General features: G+C 42.8%; 1 protein-coding gene across 1 annotated transcript in view; it reads right to left on the bottom strand.

Annotated features, from left to right (window-relative positions):
• Positions 1-27,901, bottom strand: part of FLT1 (fms related receptor tyrosine kinase 1) — a 178,788-nt gene that overhangs the window by 19,248 nt on the left and 131,639 nt on the right. The window contains exons 16-23 of the mRNA XM_016209446.2: positions 19,518-19,624; positions 15,342-15,474; positions 10,383-10,487; positions 7,109-7,222; positions 5,347-5,435; positions 1,498-1,654; positions 969-1,066; positions 172-294 (exon numbers count right to left, since the gene is read on the bottom strand). Of these exons, the coding sequence (XP_016064932.2) occupies positions 172-294; positions 969-1,066; positions 1,498-1,654; positions 5,347-5,435; positions 7,109-7,222; positions 10,383-10,487; positions 15,342-15,474; positions 19,518-19,624 (926 nt within the window). The remainder of the gene's footprint in view (positions 1-171; positions 295-968; positions 1,067-1,497; positions 1,655-5,346; positions 5,436-7,108; positions 7,223-10,382; positions 10,488-15,341; positions 15,475-19,517; positions 19,625-27,901) is intronic.

The following is a 27,901-nucleotide window of genomic DNA, read 5'->3' as shown; positions in this document are numbered from 1 at the left end:
GCCCCACACAGGGGCTCCCTGGAACACAGCCTGTCTGCTTGTCTCCACAGAAAGCACACGATGGTTTCAGGGACCACTGTCGAGGAAGAGTAAATATTTACCAAGGGCGTTGGTCTGTGGTTTAAAAATGACAGGGTATAAATGAGTCAAATAAACATCAAACTGACTTACATCTCCTTTTCTCACATAATCAGGGTTCTTATAAATATCCCGGGCAAGGCCGAAATCACAAATCTTCACCACGTTGTTCTCAGATAAAAGAATATTTCGTGCTGCCAGGTCCCGATGAATGCACTATAATAAAACAGTTGCATAATCAATGCACTTCCTTAATCTAACTGACTAATTTCCTGGGGCTTCTCAGTCTCATTATTCTTCTTGATTCGAGGATCCGTTACATGACGGAAGCAGCCCCCAGTGCACACGGAGGAACCATAAATGCGAAGCTCCTCTTTACAAACAGAGGCCCCTGGAGGCCCAAGAGGCAAGGCAGGGTCTGCATCTCCTTTGCTACTGTTTTGCAGCACAGGATCCTGGTCAACGAAGCTGCAATCAAATCCCTCAGTGAGCAAAACTTCCCCCAACTTTGATCCTCCAGCTGCAGTTCGCAGGAGGGCCCCACACGGCTGGGCGAGGGCCCTCCCGGGAGGGGAGTATTCTGAGACTCTGGCCAGCGCCGCAGACACGCCGGAGGGCAACGTGGAGAATGGGGGGCCAGTTTTGTCCCGTGAGATTTTCCCCTAGAGTTCAATTCTCCATGGAATCTAAGACTAGGGTGTTCTCAAAACTCTTTGCTCCTATCAGAGCAAATTTAGGCATTTGTCATGATGTTTACTCTATATTTAAAGACATAAGTATAAGCAAACACTAGGAAAAGTGGACTTATAGCCAATGCGTGTGTTTGTCCATGTGAGTGTCCACATGTCCAGGCCTGGCAAAGAAGAGCAACCGTAAAGAACAAGGCTGACCTTTCTTGAAGACAAAAACTCCATGCCTCTGGCCACTTGAAAACTGTAAGAAATCAGATCTTCCATAGTTATGGGCTGCTTGTAGAAATCGTCAGAATCTGGAAAGCATTAAAACCGTAGCTGTTTGTAATGACTCTTGTTATTCCGCCAAATCCCAGCTTATTGGAACAATGTTAGTAAAACATAAAACAAACCAACAAGTGGATCAGAGTTCATTTTCAAGAGCATTTGAGTTTCAGTACGACTATCAGAGATTTTTCCAGGCTTCCAGCCCATTTTCCCAAGCATGGGGGTAGGGGATGATCCGTTAAGACAAACAGGCTTGAGGGGAGACAATTGTACAGAGTTCCCTGTCAAAATTAGTAACTCTGTAAATAATCTTAATTCAAATCTTATCTCCTCAGGACATTACCCCTTCGAGTCTCCCACGGATGTTTATTAGGGTGATAAATAAGAAAAAAATTTCAGAGATGCGCAGTATGTTGTAAAAATATCTCACATTGTAGGACAGGAAGGAATTAATACCTACCCTCCTCTTCCTCAACATCACTCAGACTTTTATCTTCCTGAAACCCGGAGCTTGCGAAGCTCTCGCTGCTTGTGACACTATCTAGTCTTTGTTTCTTGCCTTGCTCCACGTCTGACTCCATTTTTTCTTTCTTAGGCTCCACGTGTAATGCTGCATCCTTTGAACAGACAAAGAAGGACACAGATGAAAGAGAGCTCTAGAGCCAAAATGGAGAAGATAGTCCCACAAGCTGGCAATCACCTGAGTTGGGAGAATGCCATTTTACAAAACAGATAGTAAATTAGCAGCAAAGGCTTTATGGTGGCCAGGCACCTGGCTACTCCGGGGATTCTGGAGTCTATGCTGCTCTTGGCTGGGTTTTTAGACAGCATCTTAGGTAGGATAAAGGAGTATTAATATCAGCTGGAACTCACTGAGAGCTTACTCTGTGTGAGCCAACATATTAAAATTTTAGGTACATTTTCTCATTTAATCTTTCCAACAATTCCATGAAATAGTTAGTTCTTGCTTATACATGAAGAAATAGGTTTAGAGAAGTCAAGTAATCAAAGTCACATGCAGCTAGTAAATGGCAAAGCTTGAACTCAGGTTTGGCCATTAACCACTTTTCCATTCCACGCACCAGCTTGGGAAAGGTGACATGAATGGTAGAAAAGCATCCCCAGTGAACTTGGGGTCTCACTTTGTAATCCCTATGAGGAGTAATAAGAGAGAGTGGCAGTTACCAATTTCTATGGTTTTCTTAGGAAAGGAGGGAACATGAACATTTTTTCCCTCCAATGAAAACAAAGATACAGTTAGAGCCTAACAGAGGTAGAAAAGACCTTTCATCCTGGACTGGCATCTAAGCCGTGGCGTGTAATCTGGCTCTTCCATTAGCCAGCGATGTGATATTAGGGAAATCACTTTACTTTTCTGAGTTTCATTTTCCTAATCTGAAAAACTCTATCACCTTATTATATTTTGACTCATAGAAAAATGAGTTGTTGGTCTGGGTGTTCATCTGGAACCAGAAAAGATTTTTATCACATTTAATAATCTAGCAACTGTGACAATCTAGAACCTTAGCACTCCCAGTGGCCTCATGATGGGACCATGTACCTAGGTTCAATTCTGCCAGATGGCAACACTGAAACAGGGCCGAGAGGGACGGGGTTTCAGTGGTGTCCCCTGATCTACCAGCACACTGTGACAGTGTTAGGATTAGCCAGGCTTCCTGTCCTTCCTAGGCTTTTCCTAGAAATGTCACAAAATAGGAGTGATCCTTCCACTAGAGGGTGCAGTGGGAGCAAGCAGAGGACAGAGGAGAGTGCTTCAGGAGGGACAGCTGACAAACTCTGAAAGTGTGGCAGGTACTAGGCTCCTGCCCCCCAAAAAGAGACCTTCCTGTGCTGCACGAGGGGAGGCAGGTCTCCAAGTGAGCAGCCACTGCCAGGTGACCTACCTGAGAGCTGGTAAAGAGTGTGTCCCTGAGGCAGTTAGACTTGATTCTGCTCAGTTGGGGACTGGAATTTTATTTTTTACAAGCCTCTCTCCAGGACAGAAGGCAGCAGAGAAAGAGTGCTGGCAAGGGTGTAGGGCAGCAAAGTGCTCCACCGGCCCACTCACAGCTCAGGCCCAGGACAGTGCTCTCTGGGCAGCCTTCTTCCTCACTTTCTCAGAAGTCTCAGCCTTGGGCATGTCTCCAAGGACCAGAACTCAAGCTCCCTCACCCTCTTCTTGCCTCTCAATCAATGGTATATTCAACTTTGCTTATTGGTAATTGTTTCTGTTAAATAAAGGTTGACTTACTGAACTTTTGGGACTCTGTCAGAACACAGTGAATTTATTTGGAAAACGAATGTCCCATATCTATTTAGTATTTTGGTTTTACCTTCACCTTCTCTTTATACTCCTTTAGGTTTCAAATATGAAATACAGCCATGTGTTTTCACATAACACTAGGCTCCACCAACAGGGAGGCAAATCATTAAATATAGCCAGAGAAGGAAGCAAACTCTTCAAAACAAAGGACGCACGAACCCAAATGTTCCATCCTGCCCTGATCCCTGGGGTATACTTCTTCCTGAAGCCAGTCCAGGATTTCAGGACTGAGGGGAGATTGCGCTGCTCTCAGCTCAGGGCACCACTTGCCTCTTCTTCTTGTGTTTTCCCCTCTCCTTATCCAGGGTAGTGTACAGAAAAAGCATTGGAAGGGGAGATAAGAGATCTGGGCACTTTCTTTCATATCTTGGTAGGTGTGTGTCCTTAAGCCAATTTGATTTTTCTGGGCACATCTATAATGTGAGAGTGTGAACTAGTTGGTCACAAAAATCCCGTTCAGCTTTAAGATTTAATTATGAGAGGACATGGTTTAAAATTGGGGAAAATATGTCCTTCCTTGCATATATGCTGCCAGTTTGGAAGAACACCTCTGTCTTTGGTTGGATCAAAGTTTAAGAGAGGAGAGACTTGGCCAGCTGTCTAGTGGTTCTTACTTATGTGCCACATAATGACTCTTGCCCATGTGACAAATGGGCACCATTCAAGGATTTTGGACACTTAATCTATTATATAGATCATACAGATCAGTGGCATTCAATTGGACTCACCCATTTTTTCTATCTCAGTGGGTCAATAATGATGATAGTTAACATTCATTGAGTGCTTAACTATATTTAACTCAACAATGAGTTCGGTTGTAGTACTTCCATTTAATAAATAAGAAACTGAAACTTAAAGAGAATGAATAACTTGCTCAAGGTCCCAGATCTCATGAATAGTAGAAACAGGATTTAAACAGTTAGTCTGAATGCAGAGTCCGAGTTCTTAACCACCACACTACATGGATTCATCACCAACACTGCTAATTATCAGTTAATAATGTCGAATCATTGTCTCCCAAGCTTCTTCAGACCAGAGAAGGATACAACGTTGGTGGGATGGGTCACACTGACCAAGTTTTATTAAACTCTTTTCTCCTCCATTCAATTATCTCTTTTGAACTTGGTTTGGCCCTAGCTGGTTTGGTTCAGTGGTTAGAGCGTCGGCCCTTGGACTGAAGGGTCCCAGGTTTGATTCTGGTGAATGGAATGTACCTCGGATGCAGGGTCGATCCCAGGCCCTGGTTGGGGTGCATATAGGAGGCAACCAATCAATGTTTCTCTCTCTGTCTTCTCCCCTTCCACTCTCTGAAAAGCAATGGAAAAATATCCTTGGGTGAGGATAAAAAACCACACACAAAAAAACCTTGGTTTACCTTCAGAACTTGGACCCTTGTGCTCTTTTTATTACATAGCTTTATTTTAGTGGATAAGGCTGGTTCAGTGCATGTGTAGTGGTGACTGGTGGTGAGGGTGTGGGGAAGGAAAGAAAATGATTTCTTGGGCTATTGTTGACTGTAAAGTCACTCGATTCATTGAGTCCTTAATTTCTCTAATTTTATTAGAGAAATTAATGGAGACAATTACACTTGCTATCATCTTTTAAACAACAAGTGACTAAGTGATTTGTGTGTGTCTGTGTACATCTGAGAAGAGAGAGGGAGGGGAAGAAGGAGAGAGAGAGCTAAAGTTATCAAGATGATCTGATAGGTATTTAGATAGATGGCTAGTAAATTTTAACCCTTAATTATTGCTGCATACAGTAGGATCAAATATTCTCTGTGCTATCCACAAAAAGAGTGTGACATATTAGCATGGAAGGAAATTTTTAAAAAGGAGGGAAAAGCAGACATTGAGTTTTAAGCTTAGTCATTAATGGAAAAAATATAGGTTTCTCATGCCTTATGTGGCTATAGCCTAAATGGAAAGTCATTGCTATCTTTAAAAACATCCAATTCCTTACCAGAAGGGGCTGCCAATTCCTTACCTTGTTGAGAAAGAATAAGTCTCGTTTGCTCTTGAGGTAGTTGGATAGATTTCCATATTTGCAGTACTCAACGATCACCATCAGAGGCCCTGCAGCCAAAACAACACATGCTCAGGACACCACCCGGGGCAGCCACCTGCCAGCCTTCAGTAGCCCGAGAAACCTCAAACCAACTTGTCTTTATATTAGTGGGGCCTAGGGATGCAACTTAGGGGAGTTTTTTCAATTAAAACATTCAAAAGGAATAGGAGACAATTGGGGGTTGAGAGTGGAGAGAAGCAGAAAAAAGAGAAAAGAGGAGAAAGAAAGAACTTTGAAGGGGGGTGGGGCCGATGCCAGGGCTCTACCTGTAACTGCCAGCCACCTTCTCTGCTGCTTAGCCAGACCCTAGGGAGTAGAGGGGCCTCAAGATATTATTGTCACTTCAACCCCAGCACTGTCAAGCAGCTCCTCCCTTCCAGTGCAGAAAATAGACTGGTTCTGTCCGTCCCGTCTGTCTCCAGCCAGCTGAGGGTGTCTGCACACAGTTTGCCTTGGGGCTTATAAGGGGCCGGCAAACTTTTGTAAAGGAGGGTAAATATTTTAGGCTTTGGAGGCCATACAGCTCAATCCTGCCTCTGTAGTGTGAAAAGCAGCCATAAACGACAATATAATCAAATGAGTGACTGTGCTCCAATAAAACTTTATGAACATATACATTTGAATTTCATATAATTCTCACGTCATATATTCTTCTTTTGAGTCTTCCCCCCAACTATTTAAAAAGGCCAAATTAAGCTCACAGGCTGACCCCATGGTTTGCAGAGTCCTGGCCAAAAGGAAGCAAGAGGGTTGGGAAGAAAAGAAAAAACCCAAGCAGCGAGTCGGTCCCGCGTGCGTGGTGCCCCGAAAGCTGCTTCGCCTCAGCGGGCGCCTGTACCTCTCAGGGCTTCCGCCACTGGTCGGGGCAGTACGGGACCCGCAGGGAAGAACAACTTCCGGTTCCGGGTCAAAGCGGGAGTGATCCCGGCGCTGCTCCAGGTGGCTGTTGCCAAGGGCACGCCGGGAGCCTCGGCTGCTCGGAGTCTCTGAGCCCAAGGGCACAGGCTCCCCAGTTCTTCCCGGCTCACAGAGGCCGGGCCCTGCTCAGGAGAGGGGTGTTCTGTGTCTGTCAGGGCTTTGCTGATTTAAAAGTGCATGTTAGAAATCGTGACAGCACCTCCTCTTCCCTCCAGGTTGCACAACGGGAAGCTGCTTCCACAGGTGGTGTCTCCCCACCACCCAAGAGGAGTCTACGATCTCGGCTGCCTGCCTGGGGTCCCGCATTCCTTGCCCTCAGGAGGGGCTCCACGCAGGAGCCCGCTACACCAAGCTCAGAGGCACAGACGGAGCGGGCTCTCTGATTAGCCCTGGTCAGTTTTGATGGTGACTGTGACAGAGCCGGAGTGTGACCAGAGCTGGGGTAAATGCACAGAAGGTTACACGTTTCCTTTGAAACTTCGCCCAGAGGAATGAGCGTTCCTGAAGACTTTCTCTCCTCCCCTACGGAAAGGTTAGTGCTTGGCTGTCCTTCTCTTTGGAACCTTTAAATTAATTGTACAGGGAAAGCATTTCTTGGATGGGACCCCCCTTTTATAAATGGAAAAACTGTTTCTTCTGGAACCATGGAGAGACCATTTTCCAGCAGGTGAGGGGGGCGGGGGTGGGGAGAAGCTGTATGTTGGAAACTCTGCTTTCTGCGTGTGAACCGGGAGATGGACCAGGGCCGTCCCTTCTCATTTACCTCCTTGCTTGGTGCAGGCGCCCAGCAGGTTGACTACATTCAGGTGGTGGCCAATGTGGGTCAAGATCTTGAGCTCCGTCATCAGAGCTTTGTACTCGCTGGCCGTGGCCCCCTCTGTGTGAGAAGCAAGGAAGAGTCAAGGCGACAGGACAATGAAGTTCTTTCCGCCGGAAGCGGCAGTCCTGCCCTCCATGTTTGTTGTGCTCAGCCTGTTGCTTCATTAACTTCCCACATTCTGCAGAAAGGCCGGGTCTCTAGACTGTTTTCATTACTTCCACCCTCCTGAGCCAACATCCTTTTGATTACAGTAAGGCCCAGAGTGGCGGTGGGGTTAGTCACTGCACGTTTCCTCTCCGTGGCCCTAGTCCTGCTCAGCAATGCGCTGACTCAGAGCGGCGCACCTTGTGAAAGGGCCTCTATCGGAACCAGGCACGGCGAGAACCTTCCAGGCAGGGATGTTCTTACCTCTTTTTCTCAATTTTCCCCTTTTTGAGGTGTTACAAAGAAGAGCACAAGAACCTGCAAGAGTGGAATGGCCACTTCTGTAAACATCTTTGCAATGTGTTATTTTCTCCCTGTAACCTTTCCACCCTGGAGTCCACAGGGTTATCTCAAGTTGTGAGGATCCATAAGCATCTGACTTCAATTTCATTCTCAGAGATAAACAACAGCAGTCTAAGAATTAGCAGTCTAAAGCCTAAATTAAGTTTGTTCTGTCTGTTTTTATTGGTTGATTTCTAAGGCATTTAAATATTTTAAGTTATTTTTAGAAATAAAAAAGCCATATAATGTTGCTGTAAAATATTTCAACAGTATTATGTATATAGAGTAAAAAGTGAAAGCCACTCCAGCCCACTTTAACTCTGTAGAAGTAACCACTGTTAATCTTTTAGAATTTCAGATCTTTCAAAGGTATTTTTTTAATTTACATAAATGAGTGATACATAAATGGGATGAGATATATGTATAATTTGTTTTTCTTCCTTTTTAATATGTCAGAGACTCTTTAATTGGTTTATGGCATTCCTAACATTTAGATTGTCTACAGTTTTTTGTTTTTGCCATTACAAATAATGCTGTAATAGACAGCCTGTAATCTTTGTACACATGTGCAAGCATTCAGTAAGATAATCCTGGAATGGGTCAAAGGATGTGCATTTAACATTGTGGTAGATACCAACATGGTATTTCATAAGCACAAATCATTTTTTAATAATAACTAGATAAACTTTGGAAGCCTCCCAATGAGGCTGTGATTGGCTCACAGAAGATTCTTAACAAATATTTGTTAGCTAAATAAACAATGTGATTACTTTTCTCATTTAAGACATGGGCACAAGACCCCAAAAGGTTAAAGGTTTTGCTTAAGGGCACTTTAAAAGAGCTTCTGTCTCATGGCCTTTGTTTGACGTTCTGCCTTTCCAGTTTTTCCTAGAAACAGATGGCCAACCAATTTAAAAACAAGAAAGCTGAATGAAAATGGTTTTTAGGAATTTTGTACAGTGGATGATTTGGCAGTCTTTTCCAACCAAGGCTGGTGGCTTAAAAAAGATAAGCATTTATAAAGATATTACGAGCACTATTTCTGTATTACAAAGAGTAGATTCTTTGGGCCTTTACAAACTCTCAGCTCAGAATTTCCCTCCTCAAACTCATCAATCCCTTCGTGCATTTATACCCCTTTAGCACAGCCCACTTGCCTCTCCCAGAGACAGAGTGTGGTAGTAAGCAGGGAAACGGTACCAGCTGAGGAAGCAGATGCTTCCAGATTTAATTTGCGTATCTCAAGGTTGGACACTAGATTGCCTCCAGAACACAGGCCAGGATCAATTTCAGGATTTTGGAACGATGAGCCGTTCCCAGGAGGCGGTCAGCACCTCTTTGGTAGCACGGTGGTGTGGGGGAAAGAGCACTGCCCTCGAAGCTACAAGACTTGCACGCAAACTCTTACACTGGGGAGCTGTGTGGCCTTGCAGAGGCTATTGAATATTTCTGGGCCTACTTCTTCATTTGCAAACTGGAATACTATCTACCTCACAAGGCTGTAGAGAGAAAAATAAGAAAAATGATTTCAAGTGGTTCAACCTAATATATTAAAGTACTTAGTCTGGTGCTTTCTCACATAGAAGACATGTTGATGCCTCTTGTCTTCAGAATCTGGGGTGAGAGTGTGGAGAGTGGTGTGTGCAGTGGAGATATTCTCACAGAAATGCCTCCATTGTCTGGGTAGTCCGCCTTGAACAGAAGTTCTGACTTGTGGATGCAAAACTCCTTTCCTGGCTACTTTCAGAGTAGAACTGTCAGATTCTTTGTAGAGTTTTATCAAAGCTTTCCTTTGAAAAGGACAGCCTTTTGAGGTGGAAAATGCCTCTACATGATACTTTGGCAATGATGGTCAGCGCTGGGAGAAGATAAGGAGCTTTGAAGTCTCCCTAAGCAAATGGCCCTTTTTCTCCTAAAGCTTTTGCTAGGTACCTGCTTAGCTGGTTGCATAGCTTCCTGTGTCTCAAAATCCCCTGTCAATATATTGGAGACTTTGGAAAGCTGAAAACTGCCCTTTGGGATTTTAGTTTCTTTTGGTTTGGGGACCTTAAAATGCATTGAAGTAAAATGAAAATTCCATCATAAATGAGGAAATGAATTAGTTTTTAAACTTTAAAGGACCTATGAGTTGTGATTTGTTTGGTTTACATAATTTTCACTTTCAGTCTGTCTTATGGCAATGGTCATACATCCCTATGTGATTTGGCACTTCACACTAGAAAGATAATTTGTTGTTTTTAACTTCTAAACAGAAAAAGGTTTATGGTTGGGACTTGACAGTATTAATTAGTTTAGGGTCTTGGTCATCTCACTTGTTTTAGTTTCATAGTTTTACCTTATAGTTAGGTCAAGCCCCAGCTAAGCCTTTGGGATTTATGATGTACAGCTGAATTCCCATTATAATGTCATAGTGGATCATTTCAAAAAATTTTGAACCTGTGGTTACCATGGCTTAAGTCCCTGAGAGTCTAGATGTGGTAGGAGAAATATCTTCTAGGAGACAGAAATTGTCTTCCCATGGATGATGTTGATTGTTTCATTTACAAGGTTTATTCTGAACTCTCTCTGGCCTAATTGAAAACTCCTAAAGTCAAGGAGCTTCTAACAGTAGAAGAAGGTTGTATGACCAGAGCAGAATTAGCTTGTATCTGTTCCTAGGCCACATCCAACTTATAGCAACATTTAGGAACTGTAATAGGGTCAGTTGAAAGCCAAACTACAGTGTTCATACCTTTTAGCATTTTTACAGCCACAGTCCGGCATGTGGGTGATTTCTTAATGCCAAATGCAGATGCTTGTACCACTTTTCCAAAAGCCCCTCTTCCAAGTGATTTCCCTATAATGAAAAGAATACATTGATTTGTTTGTCAAGCCAGTAGGACGAGTTTAAGTCTTTTTCAGGAAGGAAAGTGACATTTTCCCTATGTGTATATGTGAGGCACATGTAGCTTTGAATGGAATCTCTAATGAACTGACCCCAAAAGAGTCAAAGTAAGGGACATTTCTGGAGTATCTTCTTTCCAACTCTTCACTGTGCTTCTGAGGCACCCTCATTCTTCACAGCTATGCTGGGCCCCTAGAAGGCCTTTGGTTCATGCAGACGGCCAGTTTCCCTTTCACAAAATCCTCCTGGAAGGGAGAGGCCACCAAATCCTGGGTAGTCCCTTCCATTGTTTAATAACATCATTAACAAGAATGTTTCCCTGTGTTTAACCCAGGCCACTTTTCTTGGCACTTAGGGTCATTTCTTCTGATCTATTTTCAGCAGAAAGGGAGAAACAGAATGGTAGTTATTGCTGTTGGTTACAAGAATGCTTCATAGATAAAACAAACCCCACTGCCCTGGCCGGTGTGGCTCAGTTGGTTGAGCGTTGTCCCATGCACTAAAAGGTCGCCGGTTTGATTCCTAGTCAGGGCACATGTGAAGGTTGCAGACTTGATCCCCAGTTGGAGTGTGTGCTGGAGGCAACTCATCCGTTTCTCTCTCACATTGATGTTTCTCTCTCTCTCCCTCTGCCTTCCTCTCTTTCTAAAATCAATAAAATAAAATAAAACATTAAAAAAAACCCACTAACTCATTTCTCTGACTCCTTTACCAGGCAAAATAGTACCAGTATTTCTAACGTCTTCATGTTCAGCACATGAGCCTATCAACCACTGGGAGTAATTTGTTTCAGCCACAGAATGGTGGTTGCCAAATGCAATAACAAAGCAAGGGTTCTTTCATGGCACCCATTATGTTGCACTATAATGACTATTCACATGTTTCTTTCCTCACCCTTGCATGAGACAACTTGATTGAGAGGAGCAATGACCATGTCTGAATCTAGCCTAGTACCTGGTGCATGGGTCTGCTGTATATTAGTGCAGAATGAACAGTAGCATGTGGGAATTTGTGAGATACTCAAAGCAAGTCTCATACATCCTGGGTAACTAGAGGGACCCATGAGATGGAAACCTTGAGAGTGATGCTCTGTGAGGAAGGCATCCCCTGGAAAACCTTGGCTACCTTTATATTAGGGGACTTCCTTTTGAACCATTAGGAAGTAGGTAGCTAAATAGAACCTAGAGAAATAGTACACCTCAAGCATGATATGGCAAAAGCAGTGAGCCAAAGAAGTCACTCTTACTTGGTTCTGGGGGGAAGAGCTAAGAAAATGCCTCTGGTCAAAAGTTAAGTCCCAGTAGTTAGAGTGTTGATTTAACACAACACCTCCTCTCTGAACCAAGTCCTCATTCTGAGACTGTTCTGATAACAAGCCTTCAGTTGGCCCTCCGTCCCTCCCTCCCTCCCTCCCTCCCTCATACTCCAATCCCTTCCCCCAAAGGATATAGTTGTTTGATGTTTTTTTAAGATTCTTGTAAAGTTTATATCCAGGCTTTTCTGCTTTTTCATCATATTAGAACCTTTATACTTTCATGCACAACTACTCAGTAACAAAGATGTCTTCACCCTGCCTCTGCTTCATATCTTCCATTACCAACCCCACTAGGCATCCAGTTAGGACATGGGAAGAGTTCAGTTACCAACAGAATCATACGAGCCTCTCTGTAGTGTTCTCTGCATCTATCTTATGGGGATGCACTCTGCATCAGGAGGGGAACACTGGTGACATCATATGCCTTTCCTGTGGTCACACATGTGCCTGTAGTGACTGACCGAGATTGTTCCTACCAGAGCACACGCCACGGGGTGCAATGTAGTCAGTGCTTCCTTCAGATTAAATTGTCCAAGATATAGACCAGCATGGGGAATGTTGGTTTAAATAGAAGAGCCTTGAGTGGCCCCTGAAGGTGCTGGATGTGGAGATCATGTATGGAAAGGGCACTGGCAGATACCTTCTCCAGACGTGTGAAAGATGATGTATTTGGTCGCAGACTATTCCTTGCTTTTTTAGAGTAAAAGAATGACATTTTGCTTTTGAAGTGCCTTCTACCATCTAATATGAAAAGTGTCCTGAGCCTGAGAAATAGTAAGATAATCTCTGTTTTGGGACACCTCTCCACATACTGCAGACTCTCGCTTGTTTGGGGCAGATGGAATCGTTTTCTTTCAGCACTTGAGTCCCCATGCATTCCCTTCTTAGCCATCACAACACACTTTGTTATAACCAGTGTTTGGGGACTTTGCTTCTATCAGCGATAATCCATTCATTCTCACTTAGCTTCCCTCAGTCTTTTCCTTTATTCTCTTGGAAGCTGACTGCTGCCTCACAAAACAGCATGAAATTAGCATGGGCTTTTGAATCATCTGAGGCACTGGAGTCCTTCTGCAGACCCACAGTTCCAGTTCCGGGGAGCCCAGTCACAGAGGACTTAACCTGGCTTGATCCTCCTTTCCCCTTAAAATCTTCCTTGGTGTTACCTAAAGGCCACACACTAGCTTGGAAAAGTGCTAGGTCACTGTCATACAATGAAAGGATATTGGAATTTCTCCCAACAACGACTGGCCCGGGTCCCTGGGATGCTCTAGGGACAGTGCATAGCAGCATGCGGCCGAGCCCTGCTCTGGCACCCAGGGCCAGTCTTACAAAGGGGCAGTACCAGCCCCAGGCACCATCCACCTGCCAATTTCCAGACTCCCTATGTTATTTCCCATATTCACTAATTATGACTTTATTTTCCAAAGGTGCAATGTCGTACATTTATAAATTTATAGGAGGGGAATTCTCTCTGAGGTTTAATGAGGAATCACTAACAAAATAGGTTTCTTTAGGTATTGGATTTCAGGAATTTCAATGGTAGCAACACCTTTAACCCAGACTCCAATTGTATCTATCAGGTACTGTAAACCTGACTTCTCTCACCAAGGCTGAGAGAAACCCACAGAGTGCAGACAGCTGAGATCAGAAGCAGCTTGGTCTGTGCTTTTCTCTACATTTATAACCCCTCTGTAACTCTGCCCATCAAACCTGCCTTTTTCCATCCATCCAGACATAATCTTGGTTACTTTCACTTGCCAGGCACTGCTTCAGATTTCTTTTTGTCATTTATTTGGCTAAAAAACAAAGACACCTTGGGCCTCTTTGCTCCCAAGTTAGTAGGAGGAGCATTTCTCTGGCTCTTGCAGCCACACTCTGCATTGAGACTGTTAGCTGACTAGCTATACACTTCCTCTTACCCATCAAAGACACTCACATGTACACTAGCCAAATCATAGCATCTGGCAACTGGGAAGGAAAAGAACCATGAGAAAGATCTTCAACGGGGAGAATCTCCTGAAATGGGATTATCTAAACCCACAGAGCCCCAGGGGAATTCCGGTAGAAGGACTGGCAATCTCCCTCGATGAGTTATGGATCACAGTGACACTAGGCCAAGGAATGAAGAAATGGGAGGAAAGCTCATGTGTCATACCCTGGAAAGAGCATATTTGATTGTGACTAATAATTCTGGAAAGCAATGTGGCCTGAGAATGGCTTATGGTTGTGGGAAAATTATCCCATATTCCGTGCCAAGGTCGCTGAAGGGGCTGGGCTAGCTGCCATATATAGACTTGCAGAAGGAACTCATCTAGTGTGCCACCTGCCCTTAACTACTCTAAATTTGGTTGATTTCTTTTTTCTGTCAGCAGCCATTATTGGCTTTATCTGTGTCTCCAGCTTTTTACTGATTTCTAATTTTCTTCCCCAAGCCAAACAGAACATACTCTTCGGGCCAAGTACTCTTTCTCATGTAGGCAGAAATGTAAGTGGAATCATTTTAAGGCCCAAGACAATGAGAAAAGCCATTTTTCCCTCTTGTCACCTCACACCTCCACCTTCATCCGTATAGTCTGGGGATGGGGGAAGAGGAAGCGGTGCCGTTGAATTTGGACTAACAGGCTCTTTATACCCAGAGTGACAAGCTCTGGGAACACTGGATGCATGTTCTCTTTTCCTAGTTCCAGCTACCCTGGCATAGATAGCAGTGAGTGGAAAACTTTCAGACACCACAGTCTAAGTATTTTGGGTGGGAGTAATTGAGGCTCTCATTGTTTTGTAACAACTGGACTGGAAATTAGTTTTCACTGTGATGTCTAAGCTAGAGGAACTTGGGGGTAAGCTGAGGGAAAGCACATTTGCCTGGTGTTTACAGCATCTGTATTACCTGGAAAATAACAGTCCTTGCTCTTCAAAAGTGAAACTTAAGTGACCCCCTAGAATTTTCTTCTCTGTCTGGACATTTTGAATACCCAGGGAAATTGAAAGTATATAATTGGTGGATCTGTGCGGAGCAGTGTTTGATTCACAACCTCGAAGAGTACTAGCTCTTTCACCGAGTGATTTTACTGTTCCTCATCATCCTGAATTGTGTTCCAGGTCATAAATTTCTAACTCAAAAATGTCATTATTTAAGAGTGCCTGTACTTGTAAGGCTCCTGATGGAACTAATCTCCTCTCCTTTCCCTTCACTTACCTATTTTTAAGGCGATTTCCTTAGAGGGAAGAGACTTAAATACCTTTGTGTCTCCTGCTCAGAGAAGGGCTTGGTAACTGTTGGAAGAATGAACAGGTGCTCCTTGTCCCTGAACTGTCCTGTCAGCATTCTCACAGACTCATACACCTCTGTGTACATCTCCCTTGCTCGGCTGTGAACTGCCAGAGGGTGGAATCCTGAGTCTAGCCTACTTTTGCATTCTTCAACACAGTCTTTTGTATGTAATAGGTGCTCAGTATGAGTTTAGGAACCTGTTGAACAAATACATTACCCAGTTTAAGTCTCTCCCGAGCAAACTCCCACTTGCTGGCATCATATGGGAGCCGCTCACACTGCTCATCCAGGGGAACTTCGTCTGGGTCCATTATAATTGATAGGTAGTCAGTCTTTATTTCAGAAGAAGACTGAGAAAGAAAGATATCTCAAAGTCATCAATGAAGAAACAACTTTAAAACCCCCTGATATCCAATTAAAACACTATCTGCTGCTATTTTGGTTCATTTGGTTAAAACCATATGGTTGGGTACAGAAAAGTACCCCTTGGCATACACATGTGCACATCACACTTGAGCATACGATGTCTATGAAACAGCCCTTGCTGTTCCAGCCCTCCATTGCTGTAGTACCATTACAGATAAAATGCCCTCAGATTCTCCAGCAACCTTATTGCTTATTCTTAAACAATTAGAATATGATAGTTCTCTAAAAAATGGAAAGCATTTAAATAAAATCACTCCACACAATGACTAAAAATAGCTTTCCATGGCCATTCTGTGTAAGCAAGAACACACATTACAGATGGGCTGACAGTGGGGCCCATGATTGTGGCTTTTCTACATTTGTAAGAAAGGCCAGAGGTGGCAAAGAAAGCACAGGGTCCCTTCCTGGGACAGCCTAGAGGCACATTTCATATGAAGTGTTTAAATATACTCAGAATGCCTGGCCACTTAGCTACTGCGGCTGCCTGAAAAGTCTATAGAGTCCATCAGTAAGAGCAGAATAGGATTTGCCTTCAGTAAGAAATAGAAGTTCATTATTTCAAACACCAAGGAGTAAGACACATAGCAACATTCCTTCCAAGTTCCTGACCATAGGCCGACATCTGCCTTTAAGTGCTTGTTTTATCTTAGTAATGCAAATCTAGCCCAGAAAATACCCTTTATTTCAGATCATAAATAACTGGATTTACATTTAGTGTCTAGATTCATTTCCATGGGTGTATTTCCTGTTAGTTAATTGTAGAATTTACTGCATCTCTGTGGGCAGGACAGAAAGGAAGTATGTTACCCATATAAGGTGGGTTTTGATAACTCTTGCCAGAGTTATGTAAACTTCATTTAAATGAGTTTTAGGGTCCTTCCTGTCAGTGCCTTTCCCTCAACCAGATCAGAGTTCAGTAGAGAAGACAACCTCTCCATACTCACCATTTCACACCCACCCACATTCTTCAGCCCTTACTCACCCTGTTCTGGGCTGTCACAACTCACCTCATCCATCACTTGCAATCAGTCTCTTTCTCACAAAAATTATCACTAAAATGTGTGACAAATAGCTCAAGGCAGAAAGATTTGCCTGGCCTCCATAAAGAATGGATAACAGAAAGATAGGGAGCACGTTTGTCACAGACTGCATTTGCCCCTGGTGTTAGACTGCACGGGCCCAGCCTGTCAGACACTGGCGAGTCAGTAAGACCATAGAGGAGTAAAAATTCCTATGACAGGGTGCAGGGTGTTCCTTAGAGAAGCTGCTGGAGTCGGTTTTATGACTAAACTTTTCAATGTCCAACACAGCCAAGGCTATGAGAAGCAATCTCCAGTCTTCAGAGAGCATAGGATTGCTGAGACTGGCAGGGGACAGCTTGAGTTCTGTAGGATGCTAGCAGGGGTTGGCAGTGGTGTGATAGACGCTGGGGAGCAGGCAATGGAAGACAATCTCCCCACGTGGCACCTGTGGAATTTTATGGTTTTTTCTCAATAAGGCAGATTAGAGGAAACACTAGGGGAAAAACACACAAAAAAATCTTAAGTAAGGGCTTTGAGGAGAGTATGATAGTAGAATCTTAGTTGACAAATATTTACTCTTTTAATTGACATTAAAACTGAGCAGCTACTAGGTACTTGTCATGAAAATTGCACAGCTAAGCGCTTCAGAGCCCAGACTTTGAGGCTGATGCCTGGATCTGAAGCAAGCTCAACTTTGACTAGCACATAACAATGGGCAAACTGCTTAACCTTTCCAAGCCTAGTCTCCCTTATCTGTAAAATAGTGATAATGGTGGCTCTTATCTCATAGGGTTGATGTGAATATCAAATGAAATAATCCATGTAAAGCTGTTAAAACAGGGCCTGGTGTACAGTTAAGCATCAATAAATGCCGTCTGTAATTATAACACGCAGGGTGGAGATAAAAACATTAAGTCTCTATCAGTGAGGAATTTGCACTGCCAGAGTAGCCACGTGGAGATAGTTTTTGATGCCTTTTCCCTTTTGCCTTCCACAACCAATCACTCATCAGATTTCATAGGCATTCTCTTACTTGCTCTCATCCTTTCTTATTGACATCAAAATTTCATAGATCTTTTTAGAAATACAAGAGATCCACTCAATTTAGTCCCCCAAGTTGCCTTTCCAGTGTTATTTTCACTCTGTTCCTATAGGCAAAGTAGCTGGACTCCTTCCCTAATCTGGGGAGTGGGAAGGAGGGGAAGGGTGCTGTGTTTTTCTGCTTCTTTGCTTCCAGCCACGACCTTTAAAGTCTGTCTCTACACTTTTCTTTCTCCGAAGTTGTTTCTCCCGCTCTCCTCTTTTGAACTCCTATAGTCTCCGTACCTCCCTCATAGATTTGGCAAGTTTTTCTTTTGTTAGATCCCTTTCCCAATATGATGTGTCTCCTGTTCTAAATGTGATTGTTTGACCTGTTCCTTCTAAAGCGGTGGCCTGAATTGTCCTGTCTCAACCAGGCGCGCCATATAGCAAAAACCCAATGTTGCGTATTCATTTTAGAGGATGGCTGCTGGCCTTGCCTCTCATACTAACACTGTCAAGTACACATTATTGGTTTTGAATATCCAGTCTTAAGGTCAAACAACCTGGCTTCAGAACTCAGCTGCAACTCTAGTGACTTTGGACAAGTTGCTTTAATTCCCTGAGCCTCAGTTTCCCTCTCTATAAAATGGTAATAGTAATACATTTACCTCTACATTTTTTGAAGGATTAACTGAGATGCTACAGAAAGAGCTTCCTGCAGGCGTGGTACATTAATAAGGGCTAAAAAATTTCTAGACACTGAGTGGGCTTCTTTGGCACATTTCTCAATTTTTCTTGATTTTGCCTCCTAAATATCTCTTGGCTCTGATCATTTAGACTGAGCTATCATCATTTCTACCTTGGACTACTGTCAAGTCTTCTGCTAGGTGCCGCCTGGCCCATTCTCCTCGCAGCAGCCAAAATAATCTTTGCAAACACAAATTTCTCACACTTATAATTGCCTACCTTTGCTCCACATCCCTTCTCCCTGTCCCAAGACTTCCTGTTGCTTCTAGAAGACAGACTAAATTCCTTCCTATAGCCTAAAGCCCTGCCTGGTCAGGCATCGCAGCCTTTCCTCTCCTCTCCTGCTGCACTTCATGCCTTGTTTCCCCCACTGTGACCACACTGGCCTTCTGTCAGCCACTCATTGTCATGGTGTCCCTCTGCCTTGCCCCAGCCTCATACATGCTCCTCTCTGCCTGCAACTCTTTCCCCTCCTTCTTTGCCTGACCACCCCTCTTATGCATTTTTTAGTCAACTCACTATAGTTATACTTGGTATTTGTCTGTGTACTTGATTAAGGCCCTAGACTGCACACAGCAGATTTGCTCTCCACTGGCTTGGCACTCTGCATAGAGCAGGCACACAGTAAATATTTGAGGCATAAATGAATGAATGAGTGTTGGCTCTTTCCCCATTAAACTTCAAAGAAGCAAGTCATGCTATAGGCAGAATTATAGAAACCTGATGTCCTGAATTCCAGCCTGAACCCCGCTAAAGAACTGAATCTGATCATGGGCTTAGTGAGTTGGGCAAAGCATTGCATGTCTTTGTGAGAGAGTCAGAGATGGGCCTTTCTTTTTCTTTTTTCTTTTTGTTTCTTAGCAGAGAATAAGGCTTCATAGGTCTCATGTTGAATTTAAAGACTTTATTACATATTTTTATATCAAAAATATCCTCTCTGTTCCTGGGAAATATTCATCTGTCCATTGCTCTAGCTTTTCTTTTGAATACCCCACTTTATGATGGAGAGACACTCTAGTGATTCATTTTCCAGTGTTCACCAGGTCAGAGGTAGGAACCAGAGGTAAGGGGAAGAAGAGGGTCTAACATTTGTTTAATGCCTGGTTCAGATATCAGGTGAGCATTTTAGAATAGTATGTAAAAAGGAGCACAGAATTTATCTGAAATGTTCTTACCCTTTTCAGTTTTCGGATAAAGAGAGTTAATAGGAGCCAGAAGAGGGTTGCAGCCACACAGGTGCACGTCAGAGTGATCAGCTCCAGATTTGACTTGTCAGAGGTTCCTGGAAAGACAAAAACACCAAGATGGTGCTAAACAACAGCTCTCAAACTCAGGGTCTTTGTGATTTTATGAAAGAGGTCCCGTGCTCCTAAATGTTCATCATGGCAAAAGCAATCTGTGGGCACAAGAATTAGTGTCTGGGACAGATCTTCCCTTTCCTTCAGATTCAGGCAGGGCCACGATATTACATAATAAACTCACACATCAATTCAAAGTCTTTCCAGAAATTTTGCTGTTGAGTTTGCAAACTTCATAATCCCAGAAATAGCTAATTAAAAATCAGAGGAGAAATTAAAAATGGGAAAAAATTACGGCAGGAACAAAAGCCCATTAAAGTGCTAATTCTGGACTATGTTAAATCTCCCTAATGGGTTTTAGAGGAAATTCTAAAGAAAAAGAAGAAAATTACATAAAAGGGCTCCTTTGGGACTCACAAAATTCTTCAAAGTAGATTTTAAAAATAAAAATAAAACTCAAGGACTGTCACAATTGCCTGCTCACTCCTTGAGGAACAGCCAGGCCAAATCACCCACATCATGCTCCCACGTCTTAGGCTCTATTTCTGACCTTTTCAGCAGTCAGCCTGCAGGGGATGAGGTGAGAAGAGGCAACTGCTGGAGTGGGATTCTTCCCAATCACCTCATTTCCCAGAATCACAGAGATGAAAAGCTGAGCACTGTTCCCCCATGACCAAAAAGAAAAAACCCAAAGTATTCAAGAGAAACCTCCAGAGAGGAAACTCTGGGATTTGTAAAGTAATGCCCCAGTGGGCCAGAATAGTGGTTCACTACTTACTGACTCCAGTGGACAGTTTCCAAGGACTTTCTAAAGCAATGCCCTTGTCCCTTAATGTCATTAAAAGGTGACAGAGGCTTAGTATTAGGTTAGGCCAAGAATAAGTGAAACTTGCTCTTTTCAGAAATGATGGTGTGGATGGTATAATTTATTGAGCACTTATGTGCCAAGCCCTCATAACCACCCTAGGAAGTAGGTGGCAATAGTATCCCCATTTCATAGATGTGTATGTAATCTTATTGGTTCTTTGTTTCAATTCAACAAAGATGTATTGAGTCCTACCACAGGCAAGGGTCCAGGCTGGAGGAGATAGGAAGATGAATGAGGGAAAGTTGTCCCTCTCCAGGCATTCACAAACCAAACAACAGACTTAAGGCAAATACAAAGAAATTAGATAAAAAGAGTATCTGAGGTTGAGGGAATCTAACACTTTTTTGAAGAGGCGACATTTGAAATTGATTTTACCTAAAGAGATGAAGACAGGAGAGGGCATTATAAGGCAGAGGGAACAGTATGAGTTAAGACCCAGAATTGGGAAGTGATAGGGGGTGGAAGGCAGTATAATGCAAGATCAAGGACAGGACCAGACCACAGAGCATCTGAGCATCTGTGTGAAAGTTCTCTGCCCTGGATAATGGCAAATACACAAGCTAGAAACCTGAGCCGCACCTCCTCTCTTATCCATTCAGCCACCAAGTACATATACTTCCTGTAGGACAGCGTCCCTCTAGCGTATCTTTTAGTTTAGAGGGGAAACTGGCACTTTCTCTCTTTACAGTCCATCACAAGGTCTAGCCAATAACTAGCTGTTATTGTTGTAATTAGTTAGTTAATATCAATAAAGGAAGAGATCAAAGGGAGAGTCAGGCATTGTTGAGCATATTCAGCTGGGAAGCATAAGCCTGTTTGTTTCACCAGGAAGCCACAGCTTCACAACCCAGGGAACTACAGCACTGTCCTTCCAAGGGGATTAACACTCCGCCGTTCCCCCCTCCAGTACTGGATTGTTGGGGGCTTTGGGGGGAGATAGGCACATGCACAGTAGAAGTCATGGTGGCACAGGGGAGGTTTTTGCCTGTAACTGTAGCCTGGGGAACAATGGATTGGTGAGGGGGTGGACTCCATCAGAAGCATAGGAAATCTTGGAGAGTTAACTGGCTGGTTTGAAGAACCTCCTTGTTAAAAATCCCCAGGCAGAGAGTTCTCTCTTGCTCCCCTTCTCTCTTGCTCCGTGACCTGCACTTGCCTGTGTGCTTGCCTATTCTCTCCATGTGGACCCTACACACAATGAACCACAGCTGGGAACACAAGCTAAGCTAGCCAGATGCTGGACTGGACTGTACTTTAATATGGAGCAGAAACTATAGACAGTGGGCTTAATTCTGGCCCTGCTGGAGACACCGTTGGACTTCTTCCATGGCTAGACAGACAGAGATGGGACCTTGGAGGGGACCCCCCTTAATTTTACATTCTCAATAAAGCTTTCCCCAAACCCCATCCTCCCATGGGGATCTCAGAAAATTCTTTTCCTTGTGGCACCCCAAGAACTCCACTTCCATAACAACTGGGCTTCCTATAACACTTTCATGGCTCATGAAATTACCACCCCATCCTTCCTCATAATCATTGCCTAAATCAAGGCCTCATCAGTTCTCACCTGGCCATCTGTATTAGCTTCCTAACCAACCTTGACTCCCTCCAGCCTCTCCTCTATTCTGTAGCCAGAGTGATCTGCTCAAATCACAAATTTAATCCTATTGCTCCTCTGTCTATGTTCCATCTTTGCCACCCTTCTCTTCGCCCCCCACCTCATCACTGTCAGGATAAAAAAATCATTAGATCTTATATGCCTTTTCTATCTCTTCAGCTTCATCTCCTGCTATCCTCCCACTTGTTACAGTCACATCAAAATACTTGTAGTTTCTTAGATATTCAGCCCTTCTGCACCTCTATGCTATGGCCTTTGCTGTTTCTCTACCAGAATGTAAGCTTCCTGGAGGCTGAGGCCATATCCCCACTCATCAGATTGGGCGAAATAGTGGATAAATTATGCTTTGTCTCCAAAGAGTTTCGTGTAGTTTTTATTTATTTTTATTTTTTATTTATTTTTTAATCGTGTAGCTTTTAAAGCATTCAGGGTCAAATTCCTATTCATGTGTGTTAATCCAATAAATATAGGCACACCACCTATGTCCCAGGTTCTGTTCTAGGTGCTGGTGTATAATGGTAAATGAAAGGGTGTGGTCTGGAGCTCACAGTCTGGTGTTCAAATCTGAACTGAAAAGTATGTTCAGAGTTCAGAGTGAAGCAGCAGACTGTAGGAGTGTGGTTTTCTGGTTCACTGCTACCTCTCTGGTGTTTAGAAGAAGAGTACCTGGCACACAATAGGCATCCTGCAAATATTGGTTGAGTGAATGAATGAATTTGGCTTCATTTGCTGCTTTGTCAGCTTGTGGTTTGTTTCCCTGAACCGAATGAAATTGAGAACAACCTCCTTGAAGAAGTTTCAAAGTATGATCATATTGTTCTCAGTATGCATCGTCTCCATGGGAAGACTGTAAGCTCAAGTTAATATAAGTTTAGATTTCAGTCCCCACAGTGAGAGGTCTGATGTTGCCTTGCTGTGTACACACACACACACACACACATACACACATTGCTTATGCTGCAAATAAGTTTTGTGGAATCTGATTGGGACCTGCTGAGGGCACAGTGCACTTTGGCTGTTGGAGATGCTGATAGCATCTTGAGAGGAGGCATGTCTGCATAAAACCTCTGCAGATGCCTCCTGCATGAGTGCCCTGGGAGAGGCCCCCTCACATTGTGGGAATGTTCCCACTGCATTCCAAGGGGCAGGAAGTTGACCCCCAAAGTAATTCCACAGTCCTTACTCAGGCAAAATTCCTCATGTGTTTGTGTGCACTACAGATTTAAAGAATCAACTCATGAAAATCATCTTCAAGATGAACATTTATTAGAAAAGAAAGATCTATTTAATGCATTCCTGCTTAGTGAATACAAAATAAGAATTATACAATATGTAATGTAGTATCCGTGCTCTATCTCTACTTCATTTTATAGCTTGGTCTCTGTCTTTATTTGGAAAGTAACCATCAGGATGACCTTAGGCTGGGTAGACTGAATTATGTCAGCAACATCTTTTCCTATACAGCTCTTAGATGTTTTCTCAGAGGTCAAACATCCACACACTGGCCTGACTAGACCCAGCTTCAACTTGCTGGTGACAGCTGATGAGTTCAGTGCATGAAATAGCCCAGCTGCACATGGCAGGGGAAAGAAGGCCAGCAGAAATGTGGGTGGAATTTGACATGACTAGGAACTAGCACAGGGTCTCAGGGACATGACTCGCATGTGATGTGTGGTTCCAAATTGGTGTAATTTTTCTAAGGCTTATTGCAATATTAAAATTGACCTTCTACTATTTGTGAAGCTTTTTAGGAATCTATGTACACCAATTTGGAACCCCTCTTAATGACAGTAATGTATGAAAGTACGGTATTAGAATTAAATTTGAAGTACGTTTTCAAGAGTAATTTTAGGTAAGGATATTTAAAATTGCTTGTAAGTGTCATCAGTTCTATAGCACACTTTTAGTGCAGCAAGTTAAATCCTTAGGTCATATAGGAATTTTGTGGTTTGGAATACCATTTGGGTGACTAAGAAAACGATAATACAGAATGTTTTGTTGCAGTGGGATTTGGTTTATCATATTAACAAATAATGATGTTAACTAATATTTTTAAAATTTCTATTATATGCCAGATACTGTTTTAAATATGCTGATCCTTATAACAACCCTATATGGTTGGATTACCATTATTAACATCCACTTTGTAGATGAGCAAACTGAAGCACCAGGAAGGCAACTAATTTGCCCAAGGTTACACAGCTCATAAGAAGTGATGCACCTTGCTTTAGAGTGGGTCTTCTCCCCACCAGGCTCTGCTGCCTCGGAGCTGAGAGGCAACAGTGCAGACTGGTTAAACGTGGATCCAGTTCTCAGCTCTCCTGTCTCCTAGCTTAGTAATTCTGGACAGAGTCCTAAACCCCTCTGAACCTCAGATTCTCACTTGTAAATAGGAAAAAATCCTCATTAGATTATTGCAAAAGTTAAGGAGGTTAATGCACGTTATGTGCTTTAAAAAGTTCACTGCATGTTCAATGAGCATGAGATATTATAACTGAATTAACTCCATCACCATCTTTTGAATTCTTGATCAAGGCCAGCTTTATGTCATTGTAGATTTGCAGTCCAAAGGCAGCCATATCCCGTACCCCAGCCCTCCTGTGTAAAATTAGTGGGCAGCCAATTCAGCTCTCTGTTTTGACCACTGTTCTCTTCTTGGGAAACCCTTTTGAATTGCCTACATCCATGAGAGGTGTAACATCAGTCACCAACATCATCATGTGAATTAGTTTACCACATCCTTCCTAGTGCCAGGAGACCATGGGAGTGAATTTGGGGGCAGGACTCAGGAAGAGACAAGCTGAAGTGGAGGGCCGTCAGGGAGGGATCAGAGGAGAAATGAAAACTGAAAGCTGGCTAAGGGTGATAAGGAGTGGCTGGATAGCCAAGACAATCTTGTTGTGATCTTTCCTATTCTTTACTCTTGGAATTTTATTAAACATAGTGTGTACTTCCTGCTGTATGAGTCTTTTCTTGAAATGTGTTAATATACAATTATTGTGGTGCAAAATTTGCAAATCATACCTTTAATATCATTTCAAGTATTGAGACTGCAGGACCCTGAGGCAGTCGTTCTGTGCTTGCCATGATTTTTATATCATCAGTCATTCTCAAAAATATGTTTAAAATGGCAGCGTTATTCTTCAAGTTGTTTTCTCCTATGTAATTATAAATGCTATTGAAATACCATTTCAATGTTTTTATACATATCATGATTATTACTTCCAATAATAATTATAAAATATAGTTTATCTTAAGTCCCTGGATAAAAATGTGCCACACTTTCATTGTAACTGTCCCATTGAGTTCCATGGGCTATTGAATGCTGTTAATTTCAGAAATTATTGTGGTTAGTAACAGTTTTGTTGTTATTGTTTTAATATTAGAATGCCCCCTTTGAGAGCTTCACATGTGCTTGCTTGCGGGCAGTCCAAACCAAACAAGACCCATGATTATTTAAAGAAGCCACTTTGACTCCACAGTCCACTCATCCTTTTCAGATACAAAAATAACACATTGTTTTATCTATGAGTATAAGAATCCTTTTTCAAAGGAAATAAAAAGAGCAGACAGTTTCCTTCCTGGCTAATGCATGAACCTCTTTAAATTTGTTAAACATAGCCACAGACACAACTTACTCGCCTGGTTTCACTTCCTAAACTCAACCTGACAAGATAGGTCAGTGGGAAGGGTCTATTTGCATATATTTAGAAGTCAATCTAAAGCCAGGGAATGTTTCACAGCCACCAGAGTGAGAAGAATAATGCTTTAGACTAGGGCAGGAATCTAATTTCAGTGATAAAATTACTAAGCAGGTATACTGCATTCAGCTGTTCTGAACAACATCCAAGGATCAAATTTTTATTCAGTAAGCCCAAAGTACTTTCATTCAAGATTGCGTCTAACTCATAAGATCCACATAATATCAACTTTCAAAAATTTTCCTACTCAAAAATCACAGATATCCGTAAGTGGAGCTGAAACCTGCCTCCTTAAAATTTCACCACCATCTCCCTTCCTTGGTTCTGTTTTCTGGTGTGTCAAAGAAGGAGTCAAAGGTCTCCTGAGTCTGAAAGCTCCTCAAATACTTGAAGAAAACAATCATGTCAGCCCAAGTTGTCTCCTTTTTAGACTAAACATCCTCATTTCCTCGCACTGTTTTACTATTACCCTATTAGGACTATGGTTTCATTTATTTATGCTTCTCTTAGAGATGGGTACAATGTTTCATGTGTGGTTTGATGATTGCAGATCAGGTAATCTCTTTTCTCAGCTAACCACAGTTTTTAAACAGAGAGTTTGGGAACAGCCATCACTCTTAAAGCAGAAAAAAAAAATTACAAAAGGGAGCAAGGGAGAAGGCAGAAAAACTGCAAAGCAGACACAAGAACTCAAAAAGCATGGCCACTGGGGGCAATAACCAGTAAAAAGAAGGAGATGTATATATACAGTGTCTGTAGCCATATTGCAAACTAGACTATTTCTCTAAGTGATATTAAAAAGTAATGCCACATGAGGGAAAAGAGGTAATGAATCAAAAGTACAAATTCCTCACGAAATTCAATGGACAAAACAATAGGAAATATTTAGAATTATTTAGAATTCATTATTGCCAAAGAAGATACGGATGTAGAAGACCCAAAGTTGCTCATAACTTGCTGTCGTCTTCTGCCTCATCCACCTTGCCGGTCCAGCACCCTCCAACACCTCCTCTAGACATCAAGTCACCATATCCTTTTTGCCTCTGTGAACTTCTTTAGCCCTTATTAGCAGCATTTTATAGTCTGTTTTATACAAATCGTGTTTCTACTTGACTCTTAGGAGGCACTCAAAATGTTTATTAACCTGGTTCTAAATGTTTCATGTGCACCTTACTCTCCTTTCAACTAGGCCTTCAAAAGCCACTGAGGTTAGTTGATTGTGGCTTACCCTTCCATATCCTGCATAATCCTGGGCAAATAAATAAGTCATTGAGTTAACAACACATTGAATTCGGCTTGTCTCTATTGCCCTAAACAATATACTGTTGTATTTCTTTTATCAGATATTCAGTGGGGGTTTTTTAAATAGATGAATCCAACGAACATTTATCGAGTGCTCTGGGATAGAAAAGTGAGCGATAGGCAATGATAAGTGTTGCATTAAAGGTCCATGCCAAGTGCCCCGGGAGCACAGAGGGCAGATGAAGGTGTGACCGGTAGTCAGGTGTAGAGAAAGTGAATTTTAAAGGATGAGTGGGATTGTCCAGGGGGAGAACTGATGGAAGGAGGCCTGTTCAGACAAGAGGGAAACAACGTGTAAAGGCAGAAGACTAGGAAGAGCGCAGCATGTTCACTGTGTCACAAGTAGTGCAGTCCAGCTGGAGTGCTGGGCGCCAAGGAAGCACATGGGGTAAGCATGGAGAAGGAGCCTGCGGAGGACCCGTGTGCCTGGACGAGGGGAACAGGCATCAGGAGCCACTGCAAGATTTGAAGCAGGGAAGTAACATATCATAAGAGTAATTATTTAAAAAGATCGCTCTAGCCCGGCCAGGCGTGGCTCAGCGGTTGAGCATTGACCTAGGATCCAGGAGATTGGGGTTCGATTCCCGGTCAGGGCACATACCTGAGTTGCAGGCTCGATCCCCAGTTGGGGGCGTGCAGGATGCAGCTGATCAATGACTCTCTCATCATTGATGTTTCTATCTCTCTCTCTCCCTCTCCCTTCCTCTCTCCGAAATCAATAAAATATATTAAAAATAAATAAATATATAAAAAGATCACTAGATTTGGGGGT

The sequence above is a fragment of the Miniopterus natalensis genome, chromosome 2 (genome assembly GCF_054644295.1).
Source record: "Miniopterus natalensis isolate mMinNat1 chromosome 2, mMinNat1.hap1, whole genome shotgun sequence".
Taxonomy (NCBI): Eukaryota; Metazoa; Chordata; class Mammalia; order Chiroptera; family Miniopteridae; genus Miniopterus; species Miniopterus natalensis.
The sequence above is the reverse complement of the archived record's forward strand: the minus strand, read 5'-3'. Positions and strand labels throughout refer to the sequence as shown.